This window comes from Muntiacus reevesi, chromosome 9 (assembly GCF_963930625.1).
Source record: "Muntiacus reevesi chromosome 9, mMunRee1.1, whole genome shotgun sequence".
NCBI lineage: Eukaryota > Metazoa > Chordata > Mammalia > Artiodactyla > Cervidae > Muntiacus > Muntiacus reevesi.
This window is the reverse complement of record NC_089257.1, coordinates 11,662,249-11,678,220: the sequence shown is the minus strand read 5'-3', so window position 1 is coordinate 11,678,220 and position 15,972 is coordinate 11,662,249. Positions and strand designations below refer to the sequence as shown.

Here is a 15,972-nt window from a genome sequence, read left to right as displayed (position 1 = left end):
ACTAAGTATGTCTTTATATTATTAGTTAGTGTTTCATTCATAGCATATTTTGTTATAAATTTATATTAGACTGAATTACATAAACATCTTCTTCAACATTTTAGATATTTCTGATTTTTTTATAAATGAAATATCATCTTCCATAAAACTTATATCACTTCATTTCAGTTTTAGAATAATTTTTAGGGTTGGGGTTACTTATATGAGAAATATAGTGATTTTTATGCCTCTAAAAATATTTGCTAAAACATTTCCCAATTAGATAATATGAATGAAGCTGTTTCGTTGCAATTTAGAAGACGTCATTATTTAAAAACCTGACTTAGAAACCTGTTTTGTTTTTATGATGGATTCAATTCTTCAGTGCACTTTGTACATCTAAATACTATTTAAAATTAAAGTTTATATCAACATTACACATCTCCCTGTTGAATTATACATTGAAAAGCAGTTCATAGTAACTGTCTTATTTGACACTCACAGGTCAGCAGCGTGAACAAATGTCACTCGATTTTATGGGAAAGGACTCAGAAGCTTCGTGGTTTCTTCAGGGACACATGACTATAAATCTGTAGCTTCTAGATTTTTTTATATTGGAAAGTGAGCAATTGTTATATTATTTTAATTAACTTTTCATTTTGGAATAATTTTAGATTAATAAAAAAGTTGCCAAGATACTATAGAGTTTCTGTCTACTCCTCGGTTATTTTCCCCTAATAATTATCATCTAACATTACTAGTAGCACATTTGTCAAAACTGTGGAATGAATGTTGCTGTATTACTCTTAAAGAAGCACAAGATTTTATTCATGTTTCACTAACTTTTCCCCTTCTATCACTTTTCTGTTCTAGGGGTCAATCCAGGACAGCACAGCATATTTAAGTACCTTTTAAATGATTTCTGATCATAAAGCTCATGATCATAAGCTCTGAGGACGCTGTCCTCTCCATTGCCTAAGTATTAACAGTAATTTTGGAAATTCCTTTTATATTGAAAAAAGAGCCGTTTGATTTGTTCATGTTTAATGAGCATTTTGACTCTAAAATAGTATTTCTCTTAGAAACCTCACAGATTAGGGACATACAGAGCCTAAGATCTCCTTGTTAGATTAATAGAGAGCCTTGCTCTTTCTCTCCACTGTTTGCATTATCTGATGTTCTTTGTTCAATGACACTGCCTGAAAAAGAAGTGGGCTCCTGAGGATCTGGGCTTCCTAGGTGATGCTAAAGGTGAGGAACCTGCCTGGCCAGTCCAGGAGACAGAAGAGACGCAGGCTTGATCCCTGGGTCGGGAAGATCTCCGGAGAAGGGCACAGCAATCCATTCCGACATTCTTGCCTGGAGAATCCCATGGACAAGAGGGGCCTGGCGGGCTCCAGTCCATAAGGTCACAAAGAGCTGGGCACAGCTGAAGCAACTTGGCACCCACAGACGCACACATGAGGGTCTGAAGACTATAAAGCTATATTCAGGAGCTATTAAAGACTTAAAAGTGCTGCACATTTAAATGATACCATATCTTCACTGTGGCAACCAATAAAGATATTTTATATTTGTGAACATGTAAAAGGATGAGTGAAGACATTTGTAAGTCTAGATCATGGGAAAGCAGAAATTAGGAGTAAAAGCTCTGTCATTTCTGCTCTGTGTCAAAGGCTCTGGGAGTTTTCTCACTGACGGCAACTCTCCAGTGCATCCTACTGCATTCATGGTTTTATCAATATCAGTATTGCCTTATCTGTTTCTTCCAAGAACCTTATCAATAGGTGTTGCTAAAATACCCAGTTACAGAGAATCTGAACTCTAGAGAATTTTGAGTAACTTTTCTTATCACATAATATAACTTAGCACAAGAGCTTGAATTTGAACCTAGGTCTCTGTGACTCCGGAACTGATGTCTCTATTTCATTTCATTGGCTCCACATATATTAACAGCCTCTACTTTCTAATATACAGTCATTCACGGATCCAGTGATCTTACAAGGTTTGTTTCGTGTTCTTGTTCACTTGATGGCACGGCTGAATATGGAGTTCAGGGCACAGGTGCTGCTTATGAATGTCTGGCATCCTGGAAACAATTTGTTTTAAATTAAGTAAAAAGACATATTGCATGTATGTCTGTATACGTGCTAGTTTTATTCATATTTTCAATCATTTTTGTTAGCTGTCAGTGTCATTCATAAAAATCAACTCATTTTTAATTCTTTCAGAGAGCCCAATTATTCTTTTACTTCCCTATTTAGCAAGCATAGGCCGTATGTATATGTTCACACACACACATACTCACTGGCCCCCTGACTGATGAACCTCTCAGATGCACAAGGAAGGACAATCAGGCTTCCCTGGTGGTTTAGTGGTAAAGAATCCGCCTGCCAATGCAGGAGACGTGGGTTTGATCCCTGCATCAGGAAGGTCCACTGGAGAAGGAAATGACAACCCACTCCAGGGTTCTTGTCTGGGAAATCACACGGACAAAAGAGCCAGGCAGGCTACAGTCCTGGGGTCACAGAGTCAGACACGGCCGAGCGACTAAACAACAGCGAAGGACACAGTCATTCTTCAAACGTGTCCTGATATAAGAAATGAAGCCAAAAGTTGGCCTTTCTGTGGGTAAGCTGTCTGGCTTTTTAAGAGGGAGAAGAGTCACTAAAATCAGTAAGGGTATTTTATCATAAGCAGCAATTTCACATTTTCCAATTTGACCCTCATTATAATTGTATGAAATGAGTAGGGAGGTTATATGTGAATCTCCCTACATTACAGTAAGTCATATACATTTGAAACAGATACACACTGGTGAGTATTACTTGATCTGATTGGGCCACATTGAATAAATACTTAGCAATCAATTAATAAAGCTTCAGGCTCTGGCTATAGCCAGCGTACTGTTTCTAATCCTTACCTATGTGGTTATTGTCAATTTGCATCTATAAATAATTGGACCATTACCTTCTGATTCTAAATCATTGGCTCTGTGTCCTTCATCAAGAAGCATCAGTCAAACTTTGACACAGAAATCAGAAGGTTATAACCTCTACAGTGAATGGAGACTCTAGAGAAGCCCGTCCTTCTCTGAAGCTCTTGATAGGAAAAAAACAGAAACAAAAACAAAACACTTCTTCTTTCCCTGTAGTCAGTCACTTCCATGCTGGAGTCAGAGGTTCTGGCTTAAGATACAGAGCCAGCATCTGTTATTTCTTTAATTCTATCTCTTTAAGCATGGACTTCCTACCAGTAAAATTGGGTAATAAGATCTAACGTGGAATGTTTCTTAGCCACTTAACTCTGAACTGCTCCCTTGCATTATTTAGCTTAGTCATCGTAACAGTACACATTAGTAGGTATTACTTATTTTTGTCAGCTTCTATTCTTGTTTTTAAATAATGAGTGAAGAGAAAACCAACTTAACACATGGAAATTTATTATGTCTTAGTCTTCAGCAAGGTGTGTTCCCAATGATCATTCTCTTTTTAAAAGAATGAATTAGTTGATTTTAAACTCTCAATTCTGTTTAGAATTTTAAAGAAATAACTAAGGGAATAGCCATGATCCAAGCATCTCTTCAGTTTTGTCTTATTTCTCCTTCTAACTGTAGATAAGGAAGTCACCTAATCATGGACAGCTTGCAACACCCCCCTGCCCCCCGCTTCTCACATCCATGCACATGGCAGGCATGACCAATAAACTGCAATTTTCCTTTCCTCAGATCATGGATGTGGCTTCAGCACTCTTCTCACAATTCACTCCAGGAAACCACTACTATTAACATATGACTAGAGCTGGCAGTTGAGATAACAACTATTTCTTATCCCCACAGGTGGATCCCTATCCTTCTCCTACATTGAAGCTCTGTCTTAAAATATTTAATAATTTATCTGTACTTCAATTCTTCCTGGTATCCCCCTAGCACCTTCAACAAATTTCTAGCTTTGTGTTCTCAATGATAAAACAAGCACAAGAACATAAGTTAATTTTTCACATGGAAGCACCAATTTGTTGATGACTGATGACCCCTCAAACTGGTCTGAGACACATTTGTCTTGTTTCTTTCTGTAGATTCTACATGCTCACTGTGGTAGCTTTCACCTTTTCACTGGAAATTATGCAAAACCAAAGCTTTGTGATGGAATTTGTCCTCCTGGGGCTCTCACAGAATCCAACCGTGCAGAAAATAATATTTGTTGTATTTTTGTTCATTTACATTGCAACTGTCGGGGGCAACTTGCTGATGGTGGTGACCATCAGTAGCAGCCCAGCACTCCGGGGCTCCCCCATGTACTTCTTCCTGACTTTTCTGTCCTTCCTGGATGCGTGCTTCTCCTCCGCCATTGCCCCAAAGATGATTGTGGACTCTCTCCTTTGGAGGAAAACCATTTCTTTCAAAGGCTGCATGATCCAGATCTTTGCTGAGCACTTCTTTGCTGGGGTGGAGGTGGTCGTCCTCAGCGCCATGGCCTATGACCGCTATGTGGCCATCTGCAAGCCCTTGCACTACTCTTCCATCATGAACCACAGACTCTGCGCCCTCCTGATGGCGGTAGCCTGGACAGGCGGCCTCCTGCATGCCATGATACAGGTTCTTTTCACTTCCCAGCTGCCCTTCTGCGGCCCCAGTGTCATCAATCACTTCATGTGTGACTTGCACCCGCTGCTGGAGCTTGCCTGCACTGACACTCACATCTTTGGGCTCTTGGTAGTTACCAACAGTGGGCTTTTCTGCATCTTAATCTTCTCCTTGTTGCTTGTCTCCTATGTGGTCATCCTGCTGTCTCTGAGAACCCATAGCTCTGACGGGCAGCAGAAAGCCCTCTCCACCTGTGGATCTCACGTTGCTGTTGTTGTTTTGTTCTTTATCCCATGCATATTTATGTACGTACGACCTCCATATTCTTTCTCCTTTGACAAAATGGTAGCCATATTTTATACTGTCCTAACTCCCTTGTTCAATCCTTTGATTTACACTTTCAGGAACAAAGAAGTGAAAAGTGCCATGAGGAAAGTGTGGAATAGGGTAATGATGGTTTCTAATGAAAAATAAAACATTTAAAGTTGAATAGAAAATTCAAAGTTTCTAATCAAATCAGACAAAAATTTTATATGGATGAGGATTGCTTGACAGGGGATAAAGTAATGTAATATTATAAAAAATAGCATAAGTTCCAGGAAATAATTTAGTTTTTGTTCTTAGATCACTTATGGACTCTGATTTGACAATTCAATATCCTCAAATGAAAATTAAGAAGACTTGAATTTTATGCTTACTTAAAATCTAAAAGTCAAAAAAGAATGAAAAAAATTACTCTCACTTCTTGCTACTAATTTGATATCTTGGGAAATATTTCTGGAGGGAAGACAGAATTGTCCTAGAGATTAGGTTTATACATATATAACTATATTTGTATACCAATGAACTTTTTGCCCAGATTAATGTATGCAGATCACTGCTGTACAACTGAAAATAACTAAATATTACAAATCAACTCTATTTAAAAAAAATAAACAATAGAAAGAAAAACATAGACATATTAATATCTCAAATTTGACAAAGAACTGTAATTATTGCTGATATTAGCCCTTTGATATTGATGATAACTATGATTAACACTTTGAAAGTGAAAGTGAAGTCGCTCAGTTGTGTCTAACTTTTTTGTGACCCCATGGACTGTAGCCTACCAGGCTCTCCTGTCCATGTGATTTTCCAGGTAAGGGTACTGGAATGGGTTGCCATTCCCTTCTCCAGGGGATCTTCCCAACCCAGGGATCAAACCCAGCTCTCCCCCATTGCAGGCAGATGCTTTACCGTCTGAGCCACCAGAGAAACCAATTAAAACTTTCATGTAACGTGAATAAGAGTAGTTAACCACACATATTTCAGAGTGTAGGAAGAGCTTACTCCAATTAAGTTTCCAAGAACCGAAGTAAGAAATTCACTCCATTTTCAGGGCACCCTCTCTGCTCCACTACAGACCTTGCTGTTCTGTCTGACCCAGTGTTTCCAGGAAGGAGCTGTGTGAATTATGGCTACATGAAGTGTTCCCTTCTCCATAAACTCTTTACATCCCATCATCACTTGTGATAGAAGGCAATGATAAATCTCAATGAAGTATAGTTTATGTGTTTTATTCAAGTGTCACGTAATTCACCTTCTAAGTCAATGAGAGTTGAAGATATGAAAAATACACTCTGTTGGAAGTCATCTGTTTGGTTGTAAGAAAAGAGATAAGTTTCTCAATCTGTCTGAAATATTTTCTTCTGTGCTGTGCTTAGCCTCTCAGTCGTGTCTGACTCTGTGACCCCATGGACTGTGGACCACCAGGATCCTCTGACCATGGGATTCTCCAGGCAAGAGTATTGGAGTGGGTTGCCATGCCCTCCTCCAGGAGATCTTCCCAACCCAGGTACTGAACCCAGGTCTCCTGCACTGCAGGCGAATTCTTTACCATCTGAGCCCTAAACACTGATGTCTTGGAATCTGTACTCAGTGTATCTTCTAACAAATGCTAGAGCTCCTGGGGAGTGTTTCTCCCAATGAAGAATATGGTGGTTCGGGCTTCCTGGGCGTTCCTGGTCTCAGCACACAACTGAACTGCCTCTCAAAGGCATCTCTGCCCACAGAGGATGCAACACACTGAGTCAAGGCCAGCTTGGCAGAACTTTCTACCTTGGGGAGCACCTGGCTCAAAGTTTATGGCCAGGGCTGATGTTTCTGGGACAGAGTACGAAATTGGGCTTCACTTTCTACACACCTGGGTTTTCAAGATCCTTGACAATCCTTGCTATGACACACAGCAACAATCTCTCTTTAATTGGGGTAAGTGAAGGCGTGGTTGTTCAGGAAGAAAGAAGCTGAACTGTGGGATGAGCGTTCGGATTAAACGACTTTCTCTAAGATGTTTCTCTCCTCCCCGCTCTATGTCTTTCTATGTCCCATCCCCGACTCTTCTTTCCCTGGTACCTGCTCACTCCTCTCTCCTGTTCTGACTACATGAGCCTGCTTCTTTCCTCCTCTTCACTGTTATCCAGTTAGATCTTTATTTTCTTTTGCTTTGATATCAGCCTCAGCATGCAGTTTAATGAACTTGGTTTTGGAGGCAGGAAAGAAATTTAAGATATTAATTGCCATCCTTCTCTCATTACTCATGATTTCTCTTTTCTAAGATGCAATCTACATGATGATTAGGAGTTGATATTTTATATGACATGTAGGGTGAATGCTGAGAGAGAGGCTACGTAGTAACATCCCTTTCTAGTTCTAGCCTAACTGCCTTAATTAAAACACTGTATCACAGGTCATGCTTTGTAAATAGAAATGGATGAATCACATGGCCAGTTACCTCGCAAAAAAAAAAAAAGTGTAGGTCAAATGAAATAACACAAGCAAAAACTTGTTTGAAAGACAAAATTATGGAACAAGAATATTTTATCCTGAATTATCTTATTCAATCATATATATATATGGAACATAGGAGATAGAGGCAGATGTTTATTTAATATAGGAAGAATGGAAGAATTTTGGTACCCAATATTTTTGAATTAGTAAACATTTGAGTAGGTAAAAGGAACATTTAAGGATCAAGGAAGTAAAAAGGCCTTCTGTCACCATGACGCCCTCCCAAGTCAAAGAGGCAGGGCAATCCAGAGAAGCTTGGAGGTAATGGCTGAATTCAGTAATGAAGTCCTCAGGGAGTATTGGTTTGGCCTGATGCACACACCTTCTCAATGATGCTTCCTGTTTTTATGTCTCCAAATCTTCTCTTCGCTTACTTAAAATAAAATAGAATTGCTTGAACTGGATTTCATGGTTGTCTGTTACCTACCCAAAACTTATCTCTTAAAACGTTTGGATTTAGGGAGAGTGTAGTTTTTAATGAAGGGGACATCTATTTATCCTGACGTAATGCATGCTCCCATTCTAAAAGTGTTTAGTCACTCCTCTATCCTAACTGCCCCTCTTTTCACAGCAAAGGGCTCCCTCTTTTTTGTTTTTATCCCCTGCTGGAAACCTAATGTATTAGAATTAAATGATCATTGATTTACTTTCTTTTTTTAATAATCATCAGAGAAAATTGAAACACCCAATCAGAGTTTGCAATTATTGTGATATTTCTAATTTCTCACAGTGAACTAATATTATTTTAGCTCAACTGCAAGGAAAACCTAATTGTATTTAGATGTGTAACTTTACTAGAGTTAAACAGTTTGACTTACTGATATTAGTATATTTATCTTACTTAGGGAAACACTTTATAAACTTTTTGAATATTTAATTTTCAGAGAACCTTGTTGGAAATTGCAGTTTAATTCAGTTAAATCCATAATTTCACTTACTTCCCATGTTTAAACCTTTAACAATCAATCAATTTATTTTCCAGGATCTTTCTGATATGGAAAGATCATATCACTGAGTTGTGTGTGGTTTTCAATGATTAAGAATCTTACATAGAGAAATGGCATCCCTCCAACGTTGTTGTGAGGAGGAGGAGGACATCTTTTCATGCCCTATAAGTTGACACCAGATATGAGTAGGTTCTCAGTACACATTTGATGACTGAGTTGATGGTGTTATTGAGTCACTAGAGAACTGATGATTAATCATAAAGAGGAAGTGTACATCAAAATTCATGTTACAATTTGTTTCATTTGGCATTAAATTTTAAAGGCATGATTCACTAAAATGGAAACAGGAGTGTAAAACTGATAGAGTTTATTGCATAATGCTGAAAAAAGAGCTCAAAACTTAAAGATATAAAAGATTAGACAAAGCATACAAAATTCAAAACAAATGAAATAGAAGAAATTAAAATATACAAATATGTTATACTGTATTGCTAATTAAAATATATATTTCATAATGTTAATTATGTTAACTAAGCAAATATAGTAGTGCTGAAGTTAAATTTTTATTTATAATTTGTGTCATACAGTTATAGTTTTAGAAACAATGGAAAATGATCTAATTTGTATATAAAATATTTCACATATACATTTGTGTGTATATACATACATATATATCTATAATACACTGAAAGCTCCAGAAACCTTGTTATGCAGATGTATCCATACACTAATTAAATTTCTAATAAATATTGAATCAACCAAATTGAAAGATTATTTGAGAATAGTGCCAATAATTACGGGCTTCCCTGGTGGCTCAGTGGTAGAATATGCTTGCAATGCAGGAGATGTGGGCTCGATTCCTGGGTCAGAAAGATCCCCTGGAGAAGGAAATGGCCACCCATTCCAGTATTCTTACCTGGAAAATCCCATGGACAAAGGTGCCTGGTGGGCTATAGTCCATGTGATCATACGAGTTGGACGTTGACTTAAAATAGTGATATTTATATTATGAATCTCCTGGGCATATATTTGATGAAACTATTAAAATAAGCACAAGCTATATGAGAAGAGCTTATTAAAAATATTTTAATTAGATGAAAATTTGGAAAAATAAAGAATAAATGGTAGAATTTATATTTCAAGATTTTTAAAATTTTGATGTGTTAATTCTGGGCCCCCCTGGTGGCTCAGCTGGTAAAGAATCTGCCTGCAATGAAGGAGGCCTGGGCTGATATCTGGGTTGGGAAGATCCCCTGGAGGAAGGAATGGCAACACACGCCAGTATTCTTGCCTGGAGAACACTATGGACAGAGGAGCCTGGTGGAGTCCACGGTGTCACAAAGAGTCAAGCATGACTGAGTGACTGACATCATGTTTATTTATAACTGCTAAGTAGATAATTACACTACAAATACAGTTTAACTACACAGCAAAGGCTTTTAAATTAAAACAGAAAATCAGAAAATATAATAACATGATTGAAATTATATAGATATATGCATATAAGGAAAAGTAAAGGAGAGCAAGGAGGTGTATTTTTATGTTGAATTTCTGAAATACATTTTTAAACTTACATTAAAGTGATAAAAATGGAAAGAATGCAATCTTCTAGATGACATTGGTAGGAGAATCAGATATGAAGGAGGATAGTACACAGGTTACAGAAAAATAGGAAGTGAAATAACAGGTTGGAGCCACAGAATTTGAAATTTACTAGCATGCATCTAATGAATGTAATGGTTTATATCAAATGTATAGCAATTTCAAAATTATTGCTAGCCTAAATGATTTGTTCAAATATCTCATGTACCCTAACCGGCAATGAAGGTAAAGTTATAGCTGCAATGAACCTAAAGATGGAAAAATAAGTTTTTTTCTTTAGTATAATCCAAGAAAGATACTGAAGAGATCAGGAACAATGGGTGCAAGCTGTTGTTCAAATAAACAAATGTATTCACTCAGGAGAGAATCTCCAAATGTATTATTTATAAATTATGTAAGGATATTATTATCAGTAATTGATGTACATACATGTTATATGCATATATATGTATCATATGTGTATTCATATGCTTAATAATGTATCTGTTAGATTCTCTATCATATAAAGAAAGAGCCTTAAGACATTAAAATGATCTTATCAAGATCATAAAGCAAATTCACTAGTTCTCAGACCATGGCAGAGTGCCCTCAACCACTTGAGGGCTTTTTTCCCCTACAAAAAAATCTTGGCAACCCGTAAGAAGACCTTGAATCAATGCCAATGTTTAAAGCATGTCAACATTAAAAAAAAAAATCCTGAGTGAGTATAGTCTATGAAAACTTTGAGAAACACTAAATTATATGTTTGATGAAATTAGAACTCTAAAAGTTGCAATTCTGGATGCAAATAAACTGCTATTGCCAAGTCATCATTTCTCCAACTCTTTTTTTGCAGATGAACCACTTTTCAGCTGTGTCTGTTCTATATTCACCATAACCATGGAGGAGAAGAGCAGTGTGAACGAGTTCATTCTGCTTGGGTTAACACAGGATCTACTAAAGGAGAAAGTAGTATCTGTTACCTTCTTATTTCTATACCTTGGGACTCTGTTGGCAAACTTCCTAATTGTGATGACCGTACGATATGGCCAGACACTTCAGAGCCTTTCTTCCTTTTCTACTTATCCTTTGCTGATGCCTGTCTTTCAACAACCACTGCCCCTAGGCTAATTGTAGATTCTGTATCTGAGAAGAAAGCCATCTCCTACAATGAGCGCATGACCCAGATGTTTGCATTTCACTTCTTTGGGTGCATGGGAATCTTGGTACTTGTCCTCATGTCCTTTGATCGCTATGTGGCCATTTGCAAGCCCCTGCGGTTCACAACCATCATGAGTCAGCCTGTCTGTGGCCACTGGTGAGACTGGTCTGGATGGGGTCTTGTACCCATTCTTCAGTACAGTTTCTCTTGGTTTTGAGATTACCCTTCTGTGGCCCCAATACCACTGATCACTATTTCTGTGATATGCAACCTTTGTTGAAACTTGCCTGTGTGGATAATTAAGTCATCAACCTACTCATAGTGTTTAACAGTGGGGCCATGTGCATGGTGAGTTTCATATGCTGCTAATCTCCTATGTTTTCATTCTACATTCTCTGAGTAACTGTAGCACAGAAGGAAGGAGGAGAGCATTTTCCACATGTGCCTCCCACGTTATTGTTATTGCCTTATTCTTTGTACCATGTATATACATATATGCTCACCCTCTAACTGTATGTCCAGTGGACAAGATGGTGGCTGCATTTTACACTATTTTGATACCTTTACTCAACCCTCTGATTTGCACTCAACCCTCTGATTTACACTCTGAGGAATGCAGAAGTCAAACAGGCCATGAGAAAGTTATGGTGCAACAAAGTCTGACTCAAGATGACAAAGAGCAGAAGATGCCAACTGCTAATTCTGTCAGAGTTTAAGTATAATTGGACTGATGGAAAAGAGAAAATGTTCATTCTATTGTGGACAGTATAAATGTGTTCCAGTGGGACATTTAGGGGAATAGGCAGAATGAGCACCCGGCAAAATCTGTATTATTTTAACCAATCTCTCAGAGAGACAACATCAGGTTCCGTCATCTTTGTGGGGGTACAAGCCCATTCCTCATGTCTGCTGTCTGCTTTGATGTTTCTGCTTGTGAACCACATCCTGTTCTCTCTGTAGGTTTAACTTCTGGTTTTGTATACTATTAATTTTTTTTTCTTATCCAAGTTTAATATTTTGCCCCTGATCTCTATCATCCATTTTGTTGGTAAATCAGGTCTGGGAGTACTATGTCTGTATCATATACTTTCTGGCTTAAGAGTCAATAGTATAACATCACTCCTGGAAACCTATGCCCCCCAAGGAGCATAAATATCAGCCAGTCAATCCTCTCTATTTGGGGCTTGTCTCCCCTTTGTAATACTCTGAAAAATTAGCTTTTTCTTTGCCTGTGTATGTATAGGGAAATAATGCATCACTTCCTATTCAAATCAGGTAATTCTATTTATAACAAAGATATTCACTGCATTGATACATAATTTCTCTGTATATACATTAAAATGTTTTGTTCATCATGTTGATTATTATTTACATATTTCTTAGCTTTTTATACATATCTGTTTTTGTAGTTTCACTTCATGGGCACTTTCCTAATCTTTGGTTACTTCTGAATGGATGACCATTTTATAAAGCTGTTAGAGTTATATTATAAAAACTAAGATCTCACAGATGAGATCATACATATGAAAAAGGCAATAATTGACAAGTAAAATAGAAATAATGTCATAATGTGTGTGTGTGTTCTCAGTCGCTCAGTTGTATCTGACTGTTTTGAGACCCCACAGACTGTACCCTGCCAGGGTCTTCTGTCCTTGTGATTTTCCAGGCAAGAATATTGGAATGAGTTGCCATTTCCTTATTTAGGAGATGCTCTTGACCCAGTGATGAAACCTGCATTTCTTGCGTCTCCTGCATTGGCAGGCAGATTCTGTGCCACCTGGGAAGCTCATATTTTTCATGTATCTCACTAAATTTGCATTCTTGTTTGAGTACTGTTAACTAATGAGTATCAACAGTAGGAGCCAGCCCACAAGGAAAAAGACATTGAGTCTATCTCTGAGAATAAATATAATCAAGACTATTTTGCTATAGTTGAAACTCCAATACTTGCGACACCTGATGTGAAGAACTGACTCATTGGAAAAGACCCTGATGCTGGGAAAGATTGAAGGCAGGAGATGAAGGGGACAACAAAGGATGAGATGGTTGGATGGCATCACTGACTCAATGGACATGAGTTTGAGCAAGCTCTGGGAGTTGGTGATGGACAGGAAGACTGGCGTGCTGCAATCCATGGGGTCACAAAGAGTCGGATATGACTGAGTGACTGCACTAACTGATTTCTCTATAGATCTGAAAATTGGACTGTAAACTGTGGTAGATGAACTCATATGATGCCACTTTGAGATGTTTTGCATTAGCGTGTCTCTTTGGGAATCTCAGCACTCATGGACCTTCAGACTCTAACAATCAAAGTGTGGAAGATCTGATTATATTCTCTTCTGTTAACAACTTTTTATGGTTAAAGATAGTAACTGATCTTCTTGCTGTGATCATTTCTAAGGATCTTTGCAAGCCTGTTTTCTGTCTCTCAATTATTCTTCCTCTGGATATATTCATAGCTTATCCCCTCAGTACTTTTGATTTATTATTAAAATGTATCCTCTCAATAATGACTTTTCAGACTACTTCATAAAATTGCAACACCCACCCAGTAACCTTCTGTATCTCCTATCCCTCCATCTCTGCTTTGTTTTTCTCCTTAGCACTTATCATTCTCTAACCTGTCATACAGTTTATTCATTTTATTTGCTGGTTATTATGGTAGGAATTTGTGTCTTAAAAATAATATTACATCTTCAGTGCCTAGAATAGCACCTGGCATAGTGGAAATGGTCAAGTACCTGTTGAGCTAATAAATAAATAATTGTAGAAACATATATAAACCACCAGAGGCTAGAGAGTGGCATGGAATGGACTGTCTATCTTACTTCAGAAGGAGCCATATTATAATACCAAATAATAAAGAACAGAAGGATAAATAAAGAATATAATTATGAAGAGAAGACACACAGAAAGCCATAATCTGGTCCTTTGACTAGAAGAACAAAATTAATATTCTCCTGTCATGTGGTGGCATTTACATGAGTGTATATATTTGTCATAAGTTATTTACTGTATGTTTAAAATGGTGCAGTCTATTATATGTAAATCATACTTTAAGAAGTTCATTTAAATATAAAATTATGTAAAAACATTTTTCTTTCCATTTGTCTCTTCTCCCTTCCTTTATCTGGTGACTGATTTCAAAATGCTATAGGGGTTATAGAAATTTAAAGTAGTAGTTTTCATCGTCATTAGTTATGTTTCACTGGTATCATCAGGATTTATATAATAATTAATATATTTAACAGTTACAGTTTCTAAAATATGAAACTAGGAGAAGTTAAGAAACTTGCTTAAAGCCACAGAAATATAAGTCATGAAGCTAGAATTCTATTAGATCAGATCTATCTGAACCTTTATCTACACTCAGAGCTGCTTTTGTCATTGGGAAAGATTTGACTTAAAGGACAGTCTTTGGTAACTTTTTGCAGTCTCTACCTCCATGTGACTTTGAAAGTGTGTTTTTCCCTTGGAGTAGGTACATGAGTGGAGCTCTTGGCAACTGAAATGGAAGGTGTCCCCTTCATTAGGACAGAGTGGGAGGAGAGGAGGGCTCTCTGGGCAGAATCTCTCATTTGACAATCTTGTCTGGAATTAATTAGCCTCATGGTTTGCTGTGATTCTGGATTAACTGAACTAAATAGCTCATTTAGCAAGTCTTTCAGGGTTGGGTGGGAAGGGTGAAGACATTTTACCTTCAAAGCCTCGGCAAAGAACTTTTCATTAAGTCCTTATAAATATCTGTTGGAGGAAGAGGACATGTTTAATTTACATGCTCTGCCAGGGAATGATTTGGGGTTATTGGATCTGGCTATTTAGAGATAGTTTTATTATAGACTGGTGGGAATATTTCCTATTTATTCTATAAATTTATAAGAACAGAGTAAGCAACTTTCTGCCAGTATTACAGACCCTTCTGAAGAGTCTAACTCAGGCCTTCGAGGAAGGGTTGGTATCTATGGATTATCTTCTCTCCCCATAGGTCCTGGGATGGAAAGCAGAGTGGATCTATTTGGAGTACAATGTATGTGTTGCAAATACTGAGCATGATTCATCTTCATAGCAAATCAGAATTGAAGGAGCAAGAGCTCATAGCTCTATCCTTTTTTTTATTTCCACAAAGGAAAAAGGTAAGTTTTCAAGCCTAACTGAACAATTTCCTTCTTCTTGCCTCCCGTTCAAGACTGGCTTTTAGGTCAGCTGCCTCTACCCAGTTCTGTCTCCTGAGAAACCTCAAGTTCAGGAAGCACATTTCTCTTGGAGATGACAGGACTCTGATATTTGGGGGAGCCTCTTCTCTCATTGGTCTCTGCTAATGCAACACTGGCTCAGGCCCAATTCTGATCCAAAAAGGGGGGATACTGAAGGGAGCAGAGGCACAGCATTCTATGCCTACACATTTCTCATTTACAAAGCATAGGGGTAGGAGAAGGGCAAGGGCGCGGATGAATGATGTGCAGTGGGCATGCACTGATACAGGTGATGTTGTGATACTTGCTGTCCTAATTATTACACTAACATTTTCTACCCAGGACACACCATCACCCCTCCTTACAGCCCCAAACTGCATTCTTCTTCTGGGATTGGAGTAAGGGATAATATGAGGACTGGAGAAGAGAAAGATCAACTCTCTAGTGAAACCCTGGGATAAACTACTTTTTACCCCTAACATGGGTCTTTGCTCACCCTTGTCTAGTGAGGTTTGCCCTGTTTCATCCCCTGATTCTTCTTCTTTTTCTGGCTCTTTCCCACAATCAAATTTTCCCCTTTTGCTCTGATTTCTCCCACCATTCTCTGATCTCTCTATCCCTTACTCCTTACTACTATTTTTCAGATAAACATCTAAAATGCTGATCTCTTTGCTTGACCCATCTGGAAGTTTGCAC

The 15,972-nt window shown here is 37.9% G+C and overlaps 1 protein-coding gene across 1 annotated transcript; it reads left to right on the top strand.

Annotated features, from left to right (window-relative positions):
* The first annotated feature begins 4,102 nt into the window (after positions 1-4,102).
* On the top strand, positions 4,103-5,038 carry LOC136175002 (olfactory receptor 4C15-like). The gene has a single exon (XM_065945295.1). The coding sequence runs from the start codon at positions 4,103-4,105 to the stop codon at positions 5,036-5,038; it is 936 nt and encodes a 311-aa protein (XP_065801367.1).
* The last annotated feature ends 10,934 nt before the right edge of the window (positions 5,039-15,972 follow it).

Excerpts from the sequence above, each read along its gene's own strand:
- LOC136175002 (XM_065945295.1), top strand. The coding sequence starts at position 4,103 with ATGCAAAACCAAAGCTTTGTGATGGAATTTGTCCTCCTGGGGCTCTCA.